General features: G+C 46.6%; 1 protein-coding gene across 9 annotated transcripts in view; it reads left to right on the top strand.

Annotated features, from left to right (window-relative positions):
* PDE9A (phosphodiesterase 9A) overlaps positions 1–25,398 on the top strand; it is a 103,784-nt gene that overhangs the window by 60,426 nt on the left and 17,960 nt on the right. For 6 of the 9 annotated variants that reach the window (XM_066259295.1, XM_066259294.1, XM_066259293.1 and 3 more), the window contains 5 exons: positions 7,038–7,092; positions 8,003–8,073; positions 16,155–16,239; positions 21,988–22,069; positions 23,438–23,512. In XM_066259295.1, coding sequence (XP_066115392.1) covers positions 7,038–7,092; positions 8,003–8,073; positions 16,155–16,239; positions 21,988–22,069; positions 23,438–23,512 — 368 coding nt within the window. Of the gene's footprint in view, positions 1–345; positions 530–6,775; positions 6,847–7,037; positions 7,093–8,002; positions 8,074–16,154; positions 16,240–21,987; positions 22,070–23,437; positions 23,513–25,398 lie in introns of those variants that run through there. The other 3 variants (XM_066259298.1, XM_066259300.1, XM_066259301.1) reach the window with 3 other exon arrangements.

Raw genomic sequence — 25,398 nt, 5'->3', positions numbered from 1 at the left:
TAACGCTTAGTGATGTAATAACACCTGTGGCTCTCAGCAACCCTTAATGATATAATAAGAGCTGTAGCTGACAGCAACATTTAGTGATTTAATATTAACAACAGCAGCTAATACAAACAGCACTCATCACAGTCCTTGTTTGGCATACTCTACACACATTAAATCACAGTTTGTTTGTAAGTCCTGGAATCCACTGGGAGGAAACAGTGGCCACTGCCGGAATTGCGATGAGCGGGGTGGGAGGGAAGGCCTCCATTTCCTGATTGGGACTCTGTGTATGGATGTGTGGGGGGTGGGGGGTCCCTTGTGCTCAGAGACATTTTTGCTCCTTTCCTGGTGCAAAAGAATGCAGACCGTGCATCGTCTAAAGAGAAGCCCTCACATCTCCAATCAGTGTGAGCACACAACCCGGACCCTTTCTGCAAACAGCTGAGATGTTGGCATGGGGGGACACACCAGCTGAGGTGTAGGTCTTACCTGCACCAGAATATGAATGTCTGCCCTTTAGCCTGTGCCATAAGGAGAGAAGGTATGAGATGAAGTGACAAAAAGCAATATTATTACTTGGAAATGAAATTTAAGCATTAAAATCCTGTAATGCTCAAAGGATCCCACCTCAAAAGTCCAAAGGAAAATATCTCCTTAACTTCTTTCCTCCATTCTCTCTATAAAATGTTTTATTAAACTTTTTATTTTAAAATAAAGATATGCACACACAGTTGTAAGAAAAATACACAGCATGCAGCTTTTACCCACTATCCCACAATGTTAATGTCTTTGCTAGCTGCAGGGAGATGTCCCAGTCAGGCTGTTGATGCTTGTACAGTCCAGATACAGAATGCTCCCTCCCACAAGGGTCCCACACACTGCTCTCTTGCAGCCACACCTAGATCCCTTCCATTCCCCATCAGCTCCTCATCCCCCCTGGCAATCCCTAATTTGTTCTCAATTTCTATCATTTTGTCATTTCAAGAATGTTCTATAAATGCAGCCATTCAATAAATGACTTTGAGATTGGCTTTCTTCACTCAGCACCATTCTCTGGAAATTCATTGAGGTTGTGTGTATCGATAGGCCAGCCCTTTTTACTGCTCAGCTGTGTTCCAGGTAGACTACAGTTTGTTTATTCACCCACTGAAAGGCCTATGGGTTTTCCCTAGTTTGGACCATTACAAAGCTCAGAACATCACATACAGGTCTTTGTGTAAATATAAATCTTCATGTCTCTGCTCCGGGGTGCAGTTGCTAAGTCATATGGTAGTTGTATATTTAGGACTTTTTTATTTTTTTAATTTTTTTTACAGAGACAGAGAGAGTGTCAGAGAGAGGGATAGATGGAGACAGACAGACAGGAACGGAGAGAGATGAGAAGCATCAATCATCAGTTTTTTGTTGCAACACCTTAGTTGTTCATTGATTTCTTTCTCATATGTGCCTTGACCATGGGCCTTCAACAAACCTAGTAACCCTTTGCTTGAGCCAGCAACCTTGGGTCCAAGCTGGTGAGCTTTTGCTCAAACCAGATGAGCCCGCGCTCAAGCTGGTGACCTCGGGGTCTCAAACCTGGGTCCTCCACATCCAGTCCAACACTCTATCCACTGCACCACTGCCTGGTCAGGCGCATCTTTAGGACTTTTAAGAAGCTGACAAACCATTTCCCAGAGTGGCTGTACCATTTTCCATCCCCACAGGCAATGTGTGTGATCCCGTTTCTCCACATCTCAACCAGCATTCGGGGTGGTTACTATTTTTTATGTAAGCCTTTTTTGATAAATGTGCAGTGAATCTCTCTGTGGTTTTGATTTGCATTTCCTAATGGTTAAAGACGCTCAGTATCTTTTCATGACCTTATTCTCCATCTGTATATGCTCTTCAGTAGAATGTATACTGGTGTTTCTTGCCCATTTCACATTGAGTTGTTTTGGTTTTTACTGTTGAATTAGGACTATTGTCTTCATATTCTACATTCAAGTCTTTTTTGGATGTGTAATTTTCAAATATTTTCTCCAAGACCAGTATTTGTTTCCTCATCCTCTGAACACAGTCTTCCTCAGAACACAAGTTTTCATTTTGATGCAGTACAGTTTTCCAATTTTTGTTTTTATGGACTGTGGTTTTTGTGTCAAGTCTAAGAATTCCCTGCATCACCCAAGATCTTGAAGGCTTTTCTCCCGTTTTTTTCTAAAAGTGTTTCAGTTTTATATTTTACACTTGTGGTTCATTTAGCATTAATTTTTATATAAAATGTGAGATTTAGGTGGAGGCTTGCTTTTCTGCCTGTGAATATTCCATTGCTTCAGCACCAGCTATTGAAAAGACTCTCCCTTCCAATGAACTGCTTTTGCACAATGGTCAAAATCAGTTGTGCAGGCCCTGGCCGGTTGGCTCAGCGGTAGAGCGTCGGCCTGGCATGCGGGGAACCCGGGTTCGATTCCCGGCCAGGGCACATAGGAAAAGCGCCCATTTGCTTCTCCACACCCCCCCCCTCCTTCCTCTCTGTCTCTCTCTTCCCCTCCCGCAGCCAAGGCTCCATTGGAGCAAAGATGGCCCGGGCGCTGGGGATGGCTCCTTGGCCTCTGCCCCAGGCGCTAGAGTGGCTCTGGTCGCAGCAGAGTGATGCCCCGGAGGGGCAGAGCATCGCTCCCTGGTGGGCAGAGCGTCGCCCCTGGTGGGCGTGCCGGGTGGATCCCGGTCAGGCGCATGCGGGAGTCTGACTGTCTCTCCCCGTTTCCAGCTTCAGAAAAATACAAAAAAAAAAAAAATCAGTTGTGCAAATTTGTGGGTATGATCCTGGGTCCTTGGTCCTGCTCCGCTGATCTTTGTGTCTATCCCTGAGTATCTTTCCTAATATCACACAATTACTGTAGCTGTATTATAGGTCTTAAAAATAGGTTGGCAATTTCTCCCGTTTTATCTTCTTTTTCAAAATTGTTTTAGCTATTCTACTTCCTTTTTATTTCCATATAAATGTTGGGAAAACTTGTCTATTTCTACAAAAAAGAAATCCTGCTGGGGTTTTGATAGAAATTGTGTTAAACTTGTCTATCAACTTGCAGAGAATTGACACCTTTACTATGTTGAAGCTTCCAGGTAGATCTCCTCATTTATTTATAGCCCCTCTGATTTCTTTCATGGGAATTTTGTGCTTTTAGGCACCCATCTTCTGCATATGCTTAGTTAAATTTGCACCTAAGTTGTTGTTTTTTAAGTGTTCATAAATGGTATTGCAGTTTAAGGTTAGTGCCTGTATGGTCATTGCTAATATAGGTAAATACAACCGATTGTATATGTTCATCTTCTGTCCTGTCACCTTACTGAACTCATTCATCCTCAGAGGCTTTTTTGGCAGATCCCTTAGGCATTTTCTGTGTAGACAGTTATGTCATCAGCAAACAGGGACAAGTGAATCTCTTCCTGTCTGATCTGCATGCCTTTTACTTCTTTTTCTTGCCTTGCTGCACTGGCTGGCCCTGCCAGCACAGCGCGGAATGAGGATCTCAAGAGCACGTCCTTGGGCAAGAATAAATTGATAGTTGTATGAACTTGTTGCAGTTCTTACCTTTGTCACAGTCCCGGGCAAGAAATAGTCAGTTTCACCATCAATGCTCACTGGAGGTTTTTTGTCGGTTCTCTTTATCAGCTTGAAGGAGTTCCCCTCTTTTCCTGTTTTTTTCTAAGGGCTTTATCATGAACAGGTATTGAATTTCTTCAGGTGCTTTTTATGAATTAGTTGATAGAACCATATTTTTTTTCTTCTTTAGCCTGTTAATATAGTCGATGACGTTGATAGATTTTTGAATATTGATCCGGCCTTCTCTCCCTGAAATAAACCTTACTTGGTCTCTATGGATAATTATTTTTATATATTGCTGAAGCCTATTTGCTAATTTTTTTTTTTTTTGTATTTTTCTGAAGCTGGAAACGGGGAGAGACAGTCAGACAGACTCCCGTATGCACCCGACCGGGATCCACCCGGCACGCCGGGTGGCGATGCTCTGCAACCAGAGCCACTCTAGCCCCTGGGGCAGAGGCCAAGGAGCCATCCCCAGCGCCCGGGCCATCTTTGCTCCAATGGAGCCCTAGCTGCGGGAGGGGAAGAGAGAGACAGAGAGGAAGGAGAGGGGGAGGGGTGGAGAGGCAGATGGGCGCCTCTCCTGTGTGCCCTGGCCGGGAATCGAACCCGGGATCTTTGCATGCCAGGCCGACGCTCTACCACTGAGCCAACCGGCCAGGGCCCTATTTGCTAATATTTTTAAGGACTTTTACATCAGTACTCATGAAGGATATTGGTCTGTAGTTATCTTTTTAGTTACCTTTGTCTGGATTTGGTTATCAAATTCATACTAGTTTCATGAAATGAATCTTGTTTTCTGGAAAAAAATTGTTAAGATCTGTGTTACTTCTTCTTCAGAAGTTTGATACAATTCTCTAGTGAAACCATCTGTACCTGGAAATTTCTTGTGGAAGAGTTTTTAAATTCTAAATTTAATTTCATTAATAGTTATAGACTTTTCACATTACCTGTGAACAGTCTATTTTGGGTGAGTGTGGTGGTTCCTGCTTTTCCAGGAACTGGTTCATTTTCATCTTAAATGTCAAATGTATGTACATAAAGCTGTCCGTAATGTTCCCTTCTGATGTCTGGAGGGTCTGTAGTGACCTTCTGGTTTTCATTCTGATTTTGGTGATCTATGTCTTCTCTCTGTGTCCCTCTGTCAGTCTTCCTAGAGATTTGTCAGTTTGTTGGTATTTTTAAATAATCAGCTCTTCCTTTCATTGATTTTCTACATTGCATTTCCGTTTTCTATTTCATTGATTTCTGCTCTTTGTTATTACTTTTCTTCCTTCTGCTATTGTTGTAGATTTATTTTGCTCCTCTTTTTCCGGGGCTTTTAGATTATTGAGTGGAGATTTTTCCTCTCTTTTAATGTAAGTTTTTGGTGCTGTCCATGTCCCTCTTGGCACTGCTTTAAGTATATCTTGTGGCTTAATTTTGATGTGTTGGGTTTTCATTTTCATTTGGCTTAATGCCCTTTTAAATTTCCCTAGACTTCCTCTTTGATCCATGGATTTCTTAGATATGTACTGTTTCTTTTTCAAGTGCTTGAAGGTTTTCCTGCTATCATTTCGGTCATTGATTTCTAGTTTGATTTCTTATGGTCAAAGAACATACTTTATATGGTTTCAGTTCTTTTAAATTAATTGAAGTTTTCTTTACGGTCCAGGATGTGGTCTATCTTGGCACATGCTTTGTAGGCACCTGAAAAGTGTATGTGTGTGATCCACTATTGTTAGGTGGAGTAGTCTATAAATGTCGATTGTTTGATGACCTTCTAAATTTATCTCAAGACTTTGAGATCATTAACTCTGGAAGATTATGTGATGTATTACTTCTGCCAAAGATTTTAGAATAAGTGATCTGAAATCCTGCTGATTCATCAAGGAGGCTTGTGAAGCCTTCTCATGGGTGGTTCTCATCATTGGACTCACCAATTTTCTTCCCTGGTTAGGTGTGAGTATCTCAGAAGCCTAGGGGCTTGGATCAGCCAGCAGCTCCACAGATGGCTCTATGAAAGTTTTCTAGCTGACATGTTTACTTTTAGAGTCTGAACAGATACAACAAAATGTAATTTTTCTTCTCAAGTCATAGAATACTTAAGCCATAGGGAGCCTTGAGTCATCTGGTACACCCTTTTATCCAGAGTTCAATTTGATTGATTTTTTAGTTTTTTAATAAAATTAAAAAATTTATTATAGAAATATATGATATAGAAATAAGATATAAAAATAAGAAATAAAATTTGTGTGTAATCTAATAACCAAACTATAGCCATTATTATTGTTTTAGAATGTATCCTCCCAATGTCTTCAAAAATAGGATCACACTGTTCTACAATATTTTGTTGTTGTTTTAGCGATAGGTGTGAATGAGAAGCAGTCAATGAACAACTAAGGTGCCATAACTATAAGTTAATGCTTCTCATCTCTCTCCCTTCCTGTTTCTCTCTCTCAAAAAAAAAAAAAATAGACTTGAATATTTTCCAAGATGTTATTTCTAATAGCAGAATATGATTACACAGTACAGCTATGTCATCATTTACTTAATGTCCAGTCCAGTCGATGGATATACAGGTTGCCACATTTTTCGTTATGTGAAATAACACTGATGGATATCTCTGTGCACATACATGATGATTTCCTAGAAACAGAAATGGAGACACTACATCAGAGCGTATGAACATTATTAACTTTTGAGCCCCCTTGCCCAATTGGATTATTAGGATTTGTTTGTTTGTTTGGACAGGTTTCTTTTGTTTTTAGTGAAAAGTTAGGCATAGAGTCAACACAATGAATTCGGGACTAAGCTTCATGTAGGCTGTCAGTGATTTAGGACATGAACTGATGGCGAGCTGGAGCCAAGGAACGATCACTCCTTCCCAGGAGCATAGACTTGCTAGAAAAGACAGGTCTGTGAGCATCTACAACTTCCGGTGAAGTATCTGGCATTGGGCCAGTCAGGAAACAGGAAACCAAGCAGGTTATATTCAGCTTGGGACCTGAGCCTTGTAAAACCAATCACCCAGCCTGCTTTTGCAGGCCAAGTAACAAAGGGACAGACTTTCTCCTGCTTCCGCTCTCAGGATCCTCCACAAGAACACCGTGTGTTGCACTGGAAATATGCCTTGAGCTTGCTTTGTCATAGTAATTGCCCTCATAAAATGAATCAGGGCACCAAGTGAAAACATCCCCTATTTGAGACTCAGTCCTGCCTGCATTTGATAGCTGGTGCCGACGATGGGAGGGTCACAGCCCTGGCCACTCTGCTAAGAGGCCATTAAAAGACAGGTTTGTGGCCCAGAGCAGTCCAAGAAGGAAAGAGCATTTGGAGGTAGACAGGAGAAGTCTTGGGGTGCTGGCAGGGTGCCAGAGCTTCTGTCCAAGTAAGGCAGGCAGCTCCTCCTCATGCCAGCAGTTCGGGCCATGCTGGTACACAGACCCTATCCTTTGTCCATCTGTCTTTCTTTTTTGGTCTGTAGAAAAAGAAGAGTTAATCCAGAGCGTGCTGACCCAGGCTGCAGAACAGTTCTCAAGGTACAGACTCTTTAAATCCGTAATCTCCAAAGATGTATGCTTGTTCTTTTAATGGTGTCTGTGGCCTTTCCTGAGGCTGTCTCAGCCAGCAGACACTTACCTGGAGGAGCTGCCTTCCAAGTTCAATTCTTCTGTGATTTCTACAACTAAGCCAGTTGGGTGGGATCCAGGAAGCATGCGCCTTATAGCAAAGACCGTGTGAGATGGGCACTTTGAGAATGAGAGCTCAGGTTGGCAAGAATTTTCTCGACTGGTTCTTCTGAGACTTGAAGTTCAGCCTACAAGAATGAACAATGTTTTTAAAATAGGTTTTCTCATGGAGATTCTGCATAGACATGGGTCCTTCTCATTCTGGGTTATCCCGCCAGTGGTAGACTCACGACTTGCTGACTTGCCGTTTCTCAGTTATTTCATGATGGCCTCCCACTGCCCCAGGGGAATGCAAACGGAAAAGGGCATATGGGTGGTAGTTTCTTAAAGCCCAAGAACTGTTTGACTGACTGGGTTGGAGCCTGGAAGGGACACACCAGGTCCCCTGAAGGTTGTCTGTGCCCGGGGGAAAGGAGCAGGGTGAGGCCATCCATCCCAGCTGAAAGCAGAGCACCCCCTTCCCAGAGCATGTGCTCACTCCCAGGTATAGGAAGGGAACATCCCCACCAGCATGGTACTGCTGTGTGTTCCCACCTGGGGAATATACCCTCCAGATAGTCTGAGGGTGTCTCTCTTTCCTCCCCTCTACCCTCAAACAGCACAACAAGTCCCTTAAAAGCAACTCCTAGTATCTTTGTGCCCACCCTTCACCTGTGTACCTGCACGCCTCCCCCCTGGCAGTGTTCAACAGCTGTTTGATAACCCATTTTAACGCCAAGAGTCTTATGTCTTGTCTTCTCTTTTTTTTTTTCATGTCTAGAGCATTTAAAATCAACGAACTCAAAGCTGAAGTTGCAAATCACTTGGCAGTGCTAGAGAAACGAGTGGAATGTGAGTGGGGCTTTTGTTTCCTTTTCACTTATCTGTCTTTTAACCTCTTATTTAAATTAACCTCGTAAACCAGTGGGGAGAGGTCAAGGAAATTGTGATGTCTATTCTTTCTGATGCTTAAAAATTAATGTTAACAAAGGCTTGTCCAGTGACTAATCCAAGCATTTTAAAAGTAGAAAGTACAGCCCTAGCTCAGTTGGTTAGAGCGTTGTCCCTATGCACCAGGGTTGTGGGTTTGATCCCCAATTGGGACGCATGCAGGAATCAAACAATGAGTGCATGAACAGGTGGAGCAATGAATCAATGTTTCTTTCTCTCTCTCCCCCTTCCTCTCTATAAAATCAAACTAATTTTTAAAACAAAAGTAACAAGTACAGGGTAGCCTGTTACATGTTACAGTAACAACTTATAAACAAAGCACTCCTTCCATGCAGAATAGAACAGCATGAAAACAGGAAGCCCTTCATTTAGACTTCTCTGGAGAGGAGCTTCACAGGATTATCTTGTGTCTCTTTTTACAAGACTGAGGACACGCCCACACACTCTCTCTGGTTGCCAGTTCTGGAGGAATATATCTACTATCATTACCTCTCCGTTCCTTGTCACCATAAAAGAAAGCAGAAAACCTGCTAGTACGCAAGGAGAGTCAATTCAAGTCTTGATTCAGTGACCAAACAGCTAAAATTCTGGAAGGAAAACAGCCTCAAGTCACATATCCTCTGTGTCTTAATCCATAAATAAGGAGCTGTACTCGAATCTCACGACTCCCTATCCAACTCCCAACACAGAAGGCTCTTTGTCAATGTCAGGGCAAAGGGTAACAGTTTAAGGCACTGTATTTATTAACTTCGGGGAGAACCAAACAAAATTCAGACCTGAGGCCATTAGGGTTGTGGCGGCATCAGACACTGTGCGGCTGATTCATATTCATAAGACTTGGCTGAATGTCACTTCTCATTATCTTGTATGAATTGCTTGGGGTGTTTTTCAAGAAAAGAAATTCAGGATAGTGCAAAAACCAGTTCATCTAAGTAACCTGTAACATGTCACAGTCACACTTTACAAAGTGCATTGACATTTTCTAAATATTTTTTGCCATTCAAACTTCAAAACAGTTTTATTTTCTCCATTGATGATGGAGAAGCCACATATAAGTGATTTGCTCAAGTTCACTCAGCAAATAAGAAAAGTAAATAAACCTGGGACCAGCACCAGGGTCCAGGCAGGGCTGCTCTAGCTGCCTGTTGCTTGTCCTTCAGTGATATGTCTCTTTCCTCCACTCCTAGCTGGGGTCCCCCACAAGGAGGCCTGGGAAGTTAGGTTAGGAAGCAGGCTGCAGGCAGCCGGGCCTTGCAGCTGCAGCCACCAACCAGCCACCAACACTGGTTGTGGCTGCTTTGAACAGAAAAGGGTTTTTTTTCAAAAGGATTTTGGGGAGTTCTCATGGTCACCAGGAGGGCCCAAGAACAGGGTTGGGCTATGCAGCAGGAAGGATGCCCCAAATCCCAGCAGAGCTGACCCTGTGGGAATGCTGAGATGCTGGATCTGAGCCCCTGTGTATGAGGCCTACCCCAGCACCACACTCTGTTCTCAGCCACCCACGGCCCCCATGGCCCCTGCTATAGATGTCAGGCTGCTTCTCCATGTACTATCTATAGCAGGGGTCCCCAAACTTTTTACACAGGGGGCCAGTTCACTGCCCCTCAGACCGTTGGAGGGCCGGACTATAAAAAAACTATGAACAAACCCCTATGCACACTGCACATATCTTATTTTAAAGTAAAAAAAAGCAAAACGGGAAAAATACAATATTTAAAATAAAGAACAAGTAAATTTAATCAACAAACTGACCAGTATTTCAATGGGAACTATGGGCCTGCTTTTGGCTAATGAGATGGTCAATGTCCGGTTCCATATTTGTCACTGCTAGCTGTAACAAGTGATATGACGCGCTTCCAGAGCCCTGACCTGTGCATCCCACGTCACCAGAAGTAGTACTGTACGTGAGTGACACTGTGCTTTGCTCCTCTCACTGACCACCAGTGAAAGAGGTGCCCCTTCCGGAAGTGCAGCGGGGGCTGGATAAATGGCCTCAGGGGGCTGTAGTTTGGGGACCCCTGGTCTACAGACTCTAAATCAGGACAGAGGGGGACTGTGTGCCCACAACCTACCTGAAAGAGAAGCCAGAGAAAGTGCATTAGTGTTCTGGGGCTGTCATGACAAAGTACCACAAACTGGGAGGCTTAAAACAACAGCAATGGATTCCCCAATAGTTCTGGGGGCCAGAAGTCCAAATCAGGGAGTCTTCAGGGTTGGTTTTTTCTGGAGGTTCTGTTCCAGGCCTCATCTAGCTTCTAGTGGCTGCCAGCTACCTTGGCTTATGGCCAAATCACTCTAAACTCTTTCTGTAGGGCCTCTCTTCCCTGCGTCTCTGTGTCTGAAGTCCCTTCTGCTTGTCTCTTATAAAGACACCTGTCTTTGGATTTACAATAGGAACCATCTGAATCCAGGATGATCTTATCTTGACAAATCTGCCAAGAACCTTTTTCTAAATAAGGGCCCATTCACAGGTTTTGGGATTTAGGGTGTGAGCACATCTTTGGCAGGAGGACACAGTACAAGTCACTAGAGTGGCGGTTGGCATTTCCACGTTCTGAAATGGGAAGTGAGCTCACCAAGCCCCACAGAGCAGGGAGCTCTCCAGACGTGGGAAAGGATTCAGCCAAAGAACGGGAAATGAAAAACATTTGCTGCTAAGTCCCCGTCTACAGAAGGGAAAGTCACAGTCACCACCAGGCATGCAAATGTCCAGGAGCAGCAGGTATTACCCGCTTTGCCTTCTCTCCTCCAGCTCCATCCGATTCCCCCTGCCCTCTGCCCATCTCCCATGCACCACAAAGAAGCCAGCTCCAAACCCCACTGTTACTTGAAAACAGACAAGTTGAAAAGGCCATGAAGGAATTTTTAAAACTTCTACAGAGAGCTGCTATGTTAACATCAATTTGGGTGGCTTCCAACATCTGGCCGTGGAGATAATGATCAGGCCAAGGAGAGTTTTTATTTTGCCTTCAAATGTCACATAAATTAAGGACCATTAAAGGGCACAGCCTATAGGACCTTCTCCCCTGGCCTGTCTGAGCCCCTGAATTCTCCAGGACTGGCTTATTCATCTGCAGGAAGGCATCTCCCTGCAGGGCCATTGGGTAAACCACAGAAATCCTGCAAATTCACATGATTACCTAGAGGAGGCACCACTTCTCTGAACTCAGGCTCGCCTTGTAGGTGGAAATTACTGCTGTTTCTAGCACCAAGACCCAGGATGAGGGAATGAGATGGAGGGAGCTGGCCTCTCTCAAGAGTAGAGAGGAGGAGGGGATGGTCTAGGAACTGTGAGGCTGGCCATAGCTCCCCTACAGCCCCACTTTGGAGCCTCTGCTTCTGCTACCCAGTGGCTTCCACACCTCCTCCTGGCTGCCCACCTCTCATCAGGCACATGGCCTGAAGGTTCACACCCCCAGGAGATAGCCACCAATTCCGAAGGGCTGTCAACCTCCTTGAATTCCACCTGCCTTTGGGCTGGTCTTCTCGTGCTTCTGGCTGCCACCTCCCGGGCTCCAAGAGCCTGCACACTAGCCCAGAGGTGGCAGGGTTGTCTCGTCTGTGCTAAGCCCCAGAGGATATGAGTTCCATGGAGCCTCCCAGGAAAGCAGGGCCTTACCCCAAGGATGTGGCTGACTGGGCCATGGCAGATAGCCCAGAAGGGGAAAAAGGAGTCCTTTTGAAGGGAGGGTTCTATAGCTAGACCTTCATGCAGATCACTTGGGGAAAAGGTCATCCTTTGCCCAAAGCTACTCAGAAGATCACTCCTGCCCCTGCACAGAGCATGCTGGCCTGGGCCGCTGGCCTGAGATGACTGCCCGTAACATGCCTGTTCCAGCTCCACTGGGCCCAAGCCAGATATAGACTCTCTCACACACATATGAACATCTAAACACACAGAGAGACACTGGCACATGCACTCATATGCATATACACCCCCACATGCACACACATGTAAACACACAGGCACATATTCTTGCACACCCCCACATACATACACATATAAACACACACACTTCATCTGGTATGTAAGAGCCCTTGTTAGCTGTACTGCCTCTCAAGTTCGAAGAGGCATCCAGCTAGCATGGGCCTTGTATAGGCCACATTACATTGTTTGACTTGTTTTAAATGGAATTTTCTGCTTTTTCTCCCACCTTCTCAACATATAAATCTCCTGAATCACATGTAAATTTCTCCATGGCCTTAATTCATGTTAAAAAGGTTTTCTTCTCGCCTGACCAAGCAGTGATGCAGTGGATAGAGTGTCGGACTGGGACATGGAGGACCCAGGTTCGAGACCCCAAGGTCACCAGCTTGAGCACGGGCTCATCTGGTTTCAGCAAGGCTCACCAGCTTGAGCCTAAGGTCGCTGGCTTGAGCAAGGGCTTACTCGGTCTGCTGTGGTCCCACAGTCAAGGCACATATGAGAAAGCAATCAATGAACACCTAAGGAGTTGCAACGAGGAATTTATGTTTCTCATCTCTCTCCCTTCCTGTCTGTCCCTCTCTCTGACTCTCTCTGTCTCTGTAAAATGTTTGCCTTTTTCAAGGAGTCTGGGGTCCTACTTAGCTTAGAGAATATTTTGTAAACAGAGGACACTCATGTCCTCACCTTGCTTCCTGGTTCATCACAGGGACTTCACTTCCTTCCTTGTTTGCTGGACACGGGCCTCTGTGCCGGGGTCCCTGCAGATGTGCACAGGGCAGCCCTGTGCCCAGGGCCTGGACCAAAATCTAACCATGGGCCATGCAGATCGTGCCAACAGTCCAAGAGACTCAAAGTCAAAACCAGATCTTGCTTTTCTCATCACTTGGGAAATGTGCTTTATGTGAATTCTTTAGTAAAAGTCTTTGGAGGAAATGTTGAAACATGGCTCACGTGGCTTTAAACAGCTTTCACTAGCCCTGCAGCTGAAGGAGGGCTTTGCCGCCCCCAGGGGCCTCTTCTCCGAGCCCAGTGAGGCCAATGGAGACCAGCGTAGAACAGAGCCGCCTCCGTGGCCTGTTCTGCTTCTCCTGCCTGCTGAGTTCCTGTCCCGAAAGCCAGCATTTCTCTTAGAAACATCCTTAAAGGTTCCCCCACCACGATGGCAGCCTCTGACTTGCCCAGGGAACCACCTTTAAAGTCCGCATGAGGACAGCCGGGTTTCCAGGTATACTCATCCTGCCAGCCTGCCTGGGCCTGATGGGGGAGAAAGAAGTGCAGCCTCCAGTGCTGGAAGAGGCTGGGGTGCCTCTGCTTTAGTTTGGGTTTCTGGTCTGTGCTCACCTCTGTTTAAGGTTTGAGTTTAATGGATGAGTGGGGCCACATGTATGAAACTGACATAGAGTCTCAACTCAAGTCTCACACGAGTCTATACAGGACTCTTCAGGGGGGAAGCCCAGCTCCTCTGGTGGGCCTTCTCTCTCCGCTGGGCAGGGGACAAGCAAGGCTGGATTGGGTCCAGGAGATAGGCTGTGCAATCCTCCAAGGACAGCCTGGTATCTGGGAAAGGACTGGGAGGCAAGAGCCTGATCAGCAGTGTCTGGCCAGTCAGGAGCTGTGGAAGCATCTCAGCCCACTCCCCCCCTGTTCCGCTCTTTAATCCCATGACTAGTTGTTTTTCTCTTGCATTGATTAATGCACGACTTTTGCTATCTGGTTACTCACTATTAATTTCCTTGGCAACTAGGCTCTTAAATGCTGGATCTGTGGAATTCAAAGTAGTGATACTATACTGTGTGGCCCACAAGGCTTAATTTTAACATCATCCCCAACAAATGTCCAGGGAATCTGATCAACATCCACTCTAGTCAAACATCACGCACCCACCAAACGCCATGGGCTGGGAGGCAGCTGCTAACACCTGGAGTACCCTTGACTTACTGATAATGGGAAAAAGAAAATGAGAAAGCAGAACAAATAGCATGACCCCAATCTTGTAGTTTTAAAAGTAAGAGTAGATAGACAGATAGCTAATTAGAATACATGAGTCAGGGCGGTGGGGAGAAATTCTTAGAAAGATACATGTCAATATGTATATTATTAAATGGGCTGTGTTTTGCCCAGTAAGATCATAAATAAATTTTAAAATACTTTTTGAGATGTTCTGTATGTCCCGTTTTCTACAATCACCACACTTTTTATAAAATTTTTTTCTACAATCACCACATTATTTTATAAAATAATGTTTGAAATATAATATAAACATGGACCTTGACTGGCAGGGCGCAGCTGCCCCCAGGCTCTACACGGCCAGCCTCATTTCTTTTCCATATCCGTTCATGTCCCGGATCAAAGTCTACACCCCCATGCCAGGTCTCTTCTCCAAATCTATTCACTTCCTGGAGTTTTCTGCCCTCTCTGTGTCAGTAAGACCAAGGCCCTTCTTGCCACTGACATTGAATCTACCATTTGCTGACGTCAGTGTCCTCCTGGTGCACCCACAGACACAGCTCCATTGTGGTTCTCTCCTCTGCGGGGTGATCATCCTACAGTGTGGTCCAAGGTCTGGAAGTGCCACCCACAGCGCCCCCCCTGTCCAAACGCAAACCAGGAAAGGTGTGTGTTGTGTCTTTTCTTGCAAGAGGACCCGTGGCTTTCATTGACTTCCTAACCAGGTCTGTGGTGCAGAAGAGCTAAGAACAATCCCACTCCAAAGGGAGGTTGTGTGCTTAGTGAGTGAACAGAGACATACCCAACGCCAAGTTCCCTACGTTTGCTCTGTGGCAACATGTCCGGCATAGGCCGCCAAGGCAGTCACCTCACTGGTTTGAACCACTTGCATTTATAGCCCCAGGCTGTGGTCCCATGTCCTGGTAGAGGAGGGACAGTGTCCCAGGTGTGGCACAGAAGCAAGGCACCAGGACCAGATTTGAGTATCAGATCCTCCAGATTCTGGTCACTTTAAGCAGAAAGAAGCAATGTTTTCACATTGCCTTGCTCTCACTTGGCCCCTGCCCCTGGGAATGTTTAGAAAACCTGCTTGAGAGCCTGTGATTCCAGCTCTAGGGCTAAAGTGCTTCCTTGGGGGTAGGAGGAACTGCTGAAGTCACTTTGTTTTCCTTCTAAATCAGTGTTTTATTTTTAGCCATATTCAGAGCCACACTTGATGAAAAGGGGAATAGAGTAGCAGCGTGGTTCATGTCTTTTTGCATAAAAATTGAGGTATGATTACAAAGTAACAAAGCCAATCTTTTCTGTTTCTTGCCAATCTAATCTAAAAAGCCTTTCCAAAGCAGCCTGCCTCCCGGCAGCATTTCCAGCTCCTGAGCAGCCCCGCAAAGTGAATGTCTGGAAATTGAACACAGGCTTGGAGGCCCAACCCCCAGCTTATTCTTTGATGAAAACTCCGTCCAGGCTTTTCAGACACACCTCTGCCATGCAATTCCAGGGATGCCATCCAGCCCAGGGTCTGCTCCTCCTTGTTAACATGGCATGTTAATTCCTCAGCCATTTTAAGTTCTGATTAACTGCTTCCAGTGAGGACCTTCCATTGCAGAGTTTTAATCTTCATGAAATAGTAATCCTTGCTGGGATACCTATGGTCTTGCTCATTGAGCCCTCATGACATTTTACTGCCAGGGAGCCACATTACCCCCCTTTTCTTCTCTTTTGGATAAGAAACTTCTTTGTCAGGGTCCTCAGCTCATGCTTTAGGGCTATGGAGAGAGAAAGCTAGACGTGGGTACACGAAAAGTCAAGATTCTGAGAGTGGGAAGGAAGGACTTCCGTCCTATGGAAACCCACAGATGAAAGTGACAGCCCACACTTGGCCATGGAACAGGCCCACGATATCACAGTCAGTTGTAGCTGAGCTGACTGGGGAGGGAGGTGTGTGGGGAGACGAGACCCAAATGTATTAGCAGTGGGGCAGGAGTGGAAACCACTGCACTGAGTCAGCTTTCTTCCCAGGGACACAGGCAGGCAGCCCCCACTTACCAGCCTTGCAAGAGCCTCCCTGTGTATCCATGGTAACCCCCTTGTTTCTCTTTGTCTCCAGTGGAAGGTCTAAAAGTGGTGGAGATTGAGAAATGCAAGAGTGATATTAAGAAGATGAGGGAGGAGCTGGCAGCCCGAAACAACAGGTAAGGTCTGCGCTGGGCAGAGGGTTGGGGGGTGAGGGAAGGGCTCTGTGTGGATTGGGGGTGGGGATAGGGGGGCTCTGCTCTTTGCTTTCCCAAAAGCATGCTGGGCTGGAGCATCTGATCCAGCTCTGGCTGGGGGAGCACCCTGCTCCTCTAGGGATTTGCTTTTCAATTACAGAGCTTTCTTATCCTAAAAGAGAATTCATGGGGTGGAGGCTGGGAGGCTGACTGCATGTAGAGGGGAATAATCCTCTGGATCAAAGTGTTAGGATTAATTTAACCCAGATTGAAAGAAATTGACACCAATTTTTAAAGAAAGGGAACAACAGAAAGAAAAGGCTCTTGGCTTACAGGGGACAAGTGTTCTGGTGCCCCGGAAGTCCCACTTACAGAGCAGCCAGCCAGGCAAGAAAGGTCACTAACTGTTCTGGACACAGAAGTCACTTGTCCTGCAAAACCAGGGGTCCACCCACACGTGTCCCTAGGGAGCCAAAATTCATTAGAAAAAGACCCAAGTCTTCATTACACCACCCTCGAAAGTGGGTTGTTTTGTACAGTAGAACCCTCTACCAGAACCAGAGTCACCCCAGATGCACACCAGAGATGCTCAACAGTGAGTGCTGAGGGCTGTGCTCTCCAGGACCAGCCTGTCCTGCAGGATTCCCCTCACACCCAGTTCCCAGCCAGCAGACCGCAAGGTTATAACGTGGCCCATCACCCCCAGAACACCACGCCACTGCCGCCAGGTACTGCTGAGGTTATACAGGGCCTCTACAGGATTTAATGGAAACTAATTAACCCAAGAACAGCCCTGCAAATGCACCCAGCTGTCTTACAAAGAATCGCCTAACAGTTTGGAGAGCTTTCCCTGGTTTTATTTTATTTTATTTAAAGATGCTCATTGTTCTTTCTTTTAAAAAAAAATTCCATTGATTTGAGAGAGTGAAAGGAAGGGAGATAGAGGAGCTTGAAAGGATGGAAAGAGAGAGCGAAACATCAACTCATTGTTCCACTTAGTTCCATTTAGTTGTGCACTCATTGGTTGCTTCTCGCATATGCCCTGACTGGGGCTTGAAACCGCAACTTACGTGTACCAGGATAATTCTCTATCCACCAAACCACCTGGTCAGGGCCTCTCCCTGGTTTTAAAACATTGAGTGCAGCCTGCTTAGTGAGGGAGTGTGAGTGTGTTGAAGGGTTTCCAGGGACCAGAAGTGAAGGAATACCGGATAGCCGCAGCTTGGTCCCATCATAGTCTGGCAAGGCTGGCCAGCCTCAGTCTGGGCTCAGGAGTAGCCTGATGGCTCAGAGCCCTCTTGGTATGTGTCCTACAGGGACCAAGTCACATTTATATCACACGCACTTGGCAGCTAATTTGAATTTCAGGCTGCCTCATTTCATTTGGTTTGAAGGAAGTCGAGGCAGAGGAATCTGTGACTACAGAAAACTGTGCATGAATAATTCATCCTAACCATCCCGCAGTGGAAGTTTCTTTAGGAGATGGGAAACAGAACTTCATATGACCTAGTGAGAGCCCTGGAGTTGCTCAGGGAACCTCAAGCTGAGCCCCTGGGGCTGGAACCCGGCTTGGCAGCTGGAAGGACACTCAGACCTGACATGTCACCCTTGGCTCAGGACTCACATGGCTCAGCTTAGCCTTCTGGCTGCCCATGTGCCCCAATTGCCACATGCCAGACCTCCATACTGTGGTCAGTCCTATTGCCCAATTAGCCAGACCCTGTCGGCCATGCTTAGCCCCAACCCCTCTCTGGTGGGACTCAGACTAGCTGCCATGGCCAAGTGCCGCATCTACTGTGGCAAAAAGGCAGTGACTCTCTGCTGCCCATTAGGAGGAGCCACCTGGCACAGCTGTCCTCTGCCCAGGACCAGGTAGGGTAGGTTGCCTCAAAAGGGAATGTGTGTCCAACACAGGTGGCTTTTCCAGTTTTGTCTGGCAGCACTGGAAAAAAGAGGATTAAAACTTGAGTTCTGGCCATCAGCCTGACACTAAAGGCTCCCTGAGCACGGCCTCCTGGCTTCAGCCCCTTGTCTGTACAATGGGCTAACAAACCTCCTGTCCAGAGGGTATGTCTCTTGAGCTGTAATGGTGTCCCCTTGTGATTCTTCCTACCTCCGTAAGCATCACCTCCCCCACAGACAGGCTTTGTCCACAGAGCCCACAGAGCACTAGATGTTCTGCAGCCTCATCCCATCTCAAATGACTAAATGTCACCAGCTCTAAGCAGCCAGAGCGAGTCCTGAGCCCCAGCCTTGTTGGTCTTGCCCTTGCCATGTCCCAGGCACCCTCCCCTCTGTAGAAGCAGGGTGGGATCAGGGAGGGTATGCTGCTCCTGGGGGGTCTTCTGTGCTTCCCCCTCCCAAGAGCCACATTCCAGAGCTCACAGCTCCGTAATCTAAAGAGAAGGCCTCCAGTATTCTAACCTTTTCCAAAGGCGACATTCTGAGCAGACAGTTTTCACAGCATCCCACATAAGTGAGACACAGAGATGGATAAATGTGACCTCTCGGTCTAGAACAGAATGGGGGCGGTGGGGGGGAGGTGATCTCAAACATCACTGACATGTTTAGAACAAAGAGATCCAGTGTCCTGGGCTCAGGTCGAGTCCACAGCAGCAGTACCCACTCCAGGCCCTGGGCCAGGAGCCCCGCAGCCTCTACCATGCCAGAAAACAGCCCTTTCCTTTTCTTCACAGGGAAACAAACTTAGAAGCAAAACAACATGGAGTTTGCACTCTCTCTTCTGTCTTTGTTGATGGCAGGGCTCCATTTTAATCATGCAGGGGTTCCGTGTAGCATTTCAGCATCCCTTGGACCAGGTTTGTTAAATGTGACTTCCCCTACAGCACTGGGGAGAAATGGAACCTCTGAGAAGCTCTTTCCCGCGATGTCAACCCAGCCCTGCCTCACTAGGAGGGCAGAGAGAACATGGCACCCAACCATTAGAGCCCCACCCTGTACCCATGTACCAGTGCCTAATGAGCTTGAAGTGCTGACCTACACCCACCTACCCACACACAGCACCTCTGCCAGGGCCTCAGGGCCAGGAGCTGTATGCACCAGACCTGCTTTTCCTCTCGGGGGGTAGCAGATAGCAGTCAGGTGGTGGGCAAGCTCACAGACACCCCCAGAACAGGCTGCACTCCCTGGAGACACACACCTGGGGGGTTCCCTTGTTTTTTTCCCCCACAAGGAAAGAGGTCCAATTGTCTGCTTGAATTTAGGACACAGAGTGGAGTTTGATGGTTGACCCCTGGCAGGAACATGGAGGCATCTGCAGGCTCTGGAGGTCTATAATCTCCACTTCATCCCTAACAAATGGCCTTGACTAATGGACTGATCCCCGGGAGAGAGGAGGCTGAAAGCCCAGAAAATGAAAGTAAAAATATGCCCCAAATAGGATGAAAAGAAAAGGCACCATGCCAGCTGCTCTGTCAACTGGAGGATGCTGGTTCCCAAGGCAACAGGGTGCAGAGGGAGCAGGCAGGGCCTCCTGGCAAGGTGAGGAGGCCATGGCACAAGTTGCCTGGCACCCAGAAGACACTTCCTATGCTGAGATTTTCGAAGAAGCAACTGGATTCCAGCAGTTCAGGCACCTTGCTTGGTGAAGCATCCACAGCCCTCCTGGGAAATGCACACGACTTACCTAGGTGCACATGTGTGGATATTTATACAAAAGAGTTGTTAAAAGCAAAACAAACAGAACAGAACAGTGATGCTATCTGGTTTCTTAACTGCACAGACCAAGTTCATCACCACTCAAAAATGTGTAAATGGTATTCCTCCTTTATAGAGTGACAATGGAAATCATTTGATTAGTACCTTTTATTGGTTCATTTTATTACTCTTTTATTAAATCCCCTCTACACAGGAAGCTGTCACAGCAACCCTGACAGCTTTTGTGAGGGGAGGAATAGCATCATGCCAAAAAAATAATACCTAAGGCTCTTTTTTTTAAAAAGAAAATAGATTTATATTCTGAGTTTACAAGCAGCATAGCCTCCTTGTAAAACCATCAGACTATACTGATTGGGGGGGATGTCACCAAAATGGCAGCAGCCACAATGTCCCCAATTGAAATCCAGACACTGATTTCTCAGATTTTTTTGTGTATATGTATAGACATCTAGTTTTGAAAAACAAGAATATAATGTCACAATCTTTTTTCACTTACAACATTGTGAGCAATAAATAGGTCAAATTTTAACCCACATCCAGCTCATGCACTCTTCCAGAAGTACAGTGCAGACTTACTGTCCACTCACTCACCACTGTGTTCTAGCCTCCTCGTACCTTGGTGAATATTTCGGCATGCCCATCCAGTACATACTATATACAGTGTTTCTTTTTCCCTTTTCACCCCAAATTCCCTCACTTGACGTCATTTTCTTAATTGTCTTAAAGATCACACAACAACCCATCTTGTTGTTGTATCATAATGGTTTAAGTTAGTTTCCATTTGGGGCCATTTAGGTAGCTTCTCCTTTGGTTCAGTGTTTTTGTAACAACAGATAACATGGTGATGAAAACCTTTGTGCACAGAGATGTTTGCTTTCGTCTTATTCTTCTCTGAAGAGAGATTCCCCAGAGTAAACTACAGCTTAAAGGATGTGAATGTCTTCATTGCTCTTACTGTACAGCATTAAATGGCTCTCCCAGAAGGTGGAACTTTATTTACAAACTGCACAAGCTGCTGCTATTTTACATTGATGTGCTGCCCTCTGCCCACCAGCCTGGGAATCTCAAACCAGGGGGTGTGAACCCTCCCCCATGCTCCCCATCAGCAAGAAGATGGAGAACATGTTCACATCCAAAAAAGTTAGGGTTCCTGTAGGGGGCACAGAGCAGCCAGATCTTCTGGGCTCACCTCCACATCCAGCCCCTGGTGTGACCCCACAGGCCAGCACACTCTTCCCAATATCAGAGGGTGACCTTCTGCCCAAAATACACCTGGCTCCTTTTGTTCTATTCTTATGTGGGATGCCTTGACATTGAGTAATGAAGGAAATAGAGCCAGATAGCAGAGGCATCTGTCAACATGTATATAATGGGAAATATTGGAGACGTCCTGGAAATTCGTCACGGGGGCTGGATTGATAACATGTAGTAAGTATGGCCACACCTGGAGGCACCAGAGAAGGGTTTGCTTTTAATGAAGTTGAGCTCTGTGAGGCGACACCCAATCAATTTGCCGTGTGTTCAGTGAGCAAAAAACTAGTTGACAAAGAGTAAATTTGTACAATTCTTTGTTTAAAAAACACAAGGGGATGTCTGTGTGTATCCATGTCTGGGTATTCCGGAAGGATGCCCCCAGACAACAGGAGGGATTTCCAGGATATGAGATAGAAGAGGAAAGAAGTTGGTGAAGTGGGCACTTAGATTTTTACTTTTTTTACTTTATCTACTTCTGTTTATTTGAATTTTTTGTGTTTTGCTTTCATCCTCTAAAAAAAATTTTAGAAGCTTATCAGGATTGAAGATGGCATGTTTCCAAAAGCCCAACATTACCTGTGAGGGTCCAGCATGGTCCCACGGGGTCAGCAATGAGACGTCACTATAGTGATGACTTATTCTCCCACAACAAATAAGACCACAGGGGGTTGTGGGGCTTGCTTTTGGTTTGGGGGGGGGGTTGTTTTTGCTCTGAAGAAGTCCTCGCTGTCCATTGCTCATGTGAACAGCATGACTAAAGCGACTGTGCTGAAACTAATCTTCGCGTTTCCCCTGTAGGACCAGCTGTCCCTGTAAGTATAGTTTTTTGGATAACAACAAGAAGTTGACACCTCAGCGAGATGTCCCTGCTTATCCCAAGGTAAGAAGAAACACGCTCTGTGTCCTCAGCCCCAAGGCACAGGGCCCCCCACCCTCAGCCACCCTGGCTTCCTGACTGTGCCTCTGATGTCTGCATATTTACAAAAACAGCCACTGCCCCAGCCCTGAGCTGCAGAACACACCTATTATTCTTAGGCAGAGTTATTTTTCTCAGTGACATTTGCTTAGCAAAAGTGGCCCCAGACCATGGCTTACTGTTCCAGGAGGTAAAGCTAAATTTTTAAGTAAATGTTTAAACATCTGCCTTATTGGATCTCCTGTCCCTGAACAATAAATACATTGTTATTTTGAGAAGTTTTGCTTTTCTGTCACAAAAGATTTCTTCGTTAAAAGAGACCCCGGGCCCTTGTTAAAGTAGCAATGCCCTGGGAATAAGGGAGATAGTTCTGCAAACAAGGACAGGAGAGGGGTCTCAGGATATTTCCCCCACCCCAGCATTGCCGTACGCTGAGTGAACAGGCCTCGGGCCCTGCTGATTGTCAGCACCTTCTTGAGCTAATATTCTGGCTCCTACTTGCTTGTAGGGGCCGAGTTACTATAGGTCATCTGTGGTTTTTCAGATGGACATTAGTGTCTTTCCCATAGGAAAATGTGACCCAAATATCTCATGTGCCAGCCCCAGGGAGTCATGTGGCCCATCCTGGGTCAAAAATAAAGTGCTCTATTGCAGTTCCTTAATGATAGATAGATAGATAGATAGATAGATAGATAGATAGATAGATAGATAGATAGATAGAAAATCCCCCAAACCTGGGAGACCACACTATCTAATCCCAAAACACCATGACTGTCTTATATCTAAAATCACAGTTTCTGTTTCCTGTGACGATTGAACCCCAATTCTGGTGTCGCATAGAACCTGCTTTAGCCCACAGCTAAACTAGGGACAGGCTTCCCCAGAAAAGAAACTTTAAATAGCTTCTTTGCCAGTATTTGAACTTATGCCAAATAATTTGTTTTTCCCTTGATTTCACTTTATTGTATTTTTCAAGTTAGCGTTATTGAGCTGTAGCTTCAGTGCAGTGAGTTTATCTTCTGTAGGTGCAGAGTATTGTGAATTTTGACAAACTTGTGTCATCACGTATCGTCCATTACAGTCAAGGGGTGGTCACCGTAGACAGTCTTTCCTGCTCGTGTGGTTGTGCCTGGCGTTCTGGCCCTGCCTCGGAAGCCACTGATAGGATTCCTGTCCCTCGAGTTTGCCTGTCCCAGAATTCTTGTACAATATAGCCTTTAAGTCTATATGCAGATGTCCTTGAGAGGGGCACAGGGCAAATTATCCACTGTCCACCAGAGGTGGCCGGCCTTTGTCTCAGCCCAGGCTGATGCTCTCTCCTGCCCTTCCCAGTACCTGCTTTCCCCAGAGACCATAGATGCCCTGCGCAAGCCGACCTTCGACGTCTGGCTTTGGGAGCCCAACGAGGTGAGTGAGAGAGCCTTCCAGGGCTGGATGGGAACATCACTGTCACTCCTCCCCCTTGCCTCCCCTTTGCCATTCTCCTCTCTCTTCTTTTCAGTGTTTTTAACTTGATTCGCCAGGTTTTAGTTAAACTGATGCTTGGTAGGCTCATGGGGTCCTGGAGACAGAACTCAGGAAAGGGGAGTCAGACAGAGGGGCAGGCGGTCAAGTGAAGAGGCCTAAAACCCCAGGGTACTGACTGCAGGTGCTAACCCCCCCATGGTATTAGCATTTTTGTGGCATCGTTGTCAGTCCCCAGAGGCTATCTTCTGACCCCACAAACACCCTGTCGGCTGGCCGGCTGCTGCCCACAGAGCTCCCACGCCGTGGGGAAATACCTCCCCAAGAACGGGCTTCCGTGGGAGGAGTGTGCGGGGGAGGTGTTGACGCAGGCAGCTGTGGCGCCCAGACATGCATGAGTGCAGGAACTGGGAAGGAGAGGCACTTCTTGAAGCAAGGTATATCTGTAAATTTTCCTTTTGTTGAAAAAACACCAAAAATGGAGATTTTCCTTGTTTGGTCTAGTTACCTAATCCTGTCAATCATACCCTTTCCTAACCTCAAAAACACAAACAGTCCCTCATTATGGACATCTGGCCACCAAAACCTATGGACTCTTTCCAGCTTTCTCTCAACAAAGACATGCAAAAGGGCTGCCCCCAGCAAACTGCCCACTGGACCAGAGCAGCAGTGGCCACAGCCCTGCAGATCACAGGGAAAGGGGACTATGCGCCCAAGCCTCTCCTGAGTGGGCCGCATTCATTTCTGCTCTCACTCCTCTTCCAGCAAAGAGGAAGCAAGCCTCAGCGTCCCAGCCAGATACCCACAGATGCTGCCCTAGCCATTCTACCCACCCTGAGAAAAACCAACCTGGGTTTAAGGGATTGTCCCATAGCAAACACTGAGCCAGATGACACATGTGCTCTAAAACATCTAAACACCAAGTAGCGTGCAGGATGGTAGGTGTGGATTAAAGAGTAGGAGGCATTTTAAGTGTGTGCATCACCTGCCTTATCAGCATGCCATCAGAAATGGGCTGGGTATGAGAGGCCACAGGACCTGAGAAGATGGGAGAAATATGAGGATCTCTTGTTTCAATGGCTCCCACTGAACAGGGGACCCAGGCTGGCTGGTCCTTGGGCAAGTGGACACAACAAATAGCCTAGAACCCTTGTCAGCAAACTGCGGCTCGTGAGCTTCATGCGGCTCTTTGGCCCCTTGAGTGTGGCTCTTCCACAAAACACCACGTATGGGCACATTGATAAGGAATGTACCTACCTATATAGTTTAAGTTTAAAAAATTTGGCTCTCAAAAGAAATTTCAATCATTGTACTGTGATATTTGTCTCTGTTGACTAATGAGTTTTCCGACCACTGGCCTAGAACATGCAGATGCCTGCTTCCAGCAGGTCACAAGCACCACTACTAGACACATCTAGGACAATCACAGTCCCCAAAGTCATTTTGGCTGCAGCCCGCCAGAAGCAAGGGTGAAGCCTGGGCCCCGGTAGCAAAGCACCGGTGAGGGCCCTCGCCGCCGTTTCTCTCTCCTCTGCGCACAGGGCTGTGTGACCAGAAAGGGGACTCACCCTCACATTGAGAGGTTGAAGGACTCACACATCCATGATGGGACGGCCATCTCCCTGTCCTCTGAAGCACAGGGTGTTTGTATAGCAGCCATCAGGGCTGGGGTGAGAGGTGCCAGGCAGCTCCCAGCAGGTGGGCTCAGCCTTGACCTGGGGCTTCCACCGGCACACTTAAACGGCACTGGGAGACTGGTGAGGGGTTCTAGTGCTTCCAGAAAGTATACATCTGCCTGCAGTGACAAACTAGAGATGCCCAAAGACAGG

The sequence above is a fragment of the Saccopteryx bilineata genome, chromosome 2 (assembly GCF_036850765.1).
Source record: "Saccopteryx bilineata isolate mSacBil1 chromosome 2, mSacBil1_pri_phased_curated, whole genome shotgun sequence".
Classification (NCBI taxonomy): Eukaryota; Metazoa; Chordata; class Mammalia; order Chiroptera; family Emballonuridae; genus Saccopteryx; species Saccopteryx bilineata.
The sequence above is the reverse complement of the archived record's forward strand: the minus strand, read 5'-3'. Positions and strand labels throughout refer to the sequence as shown.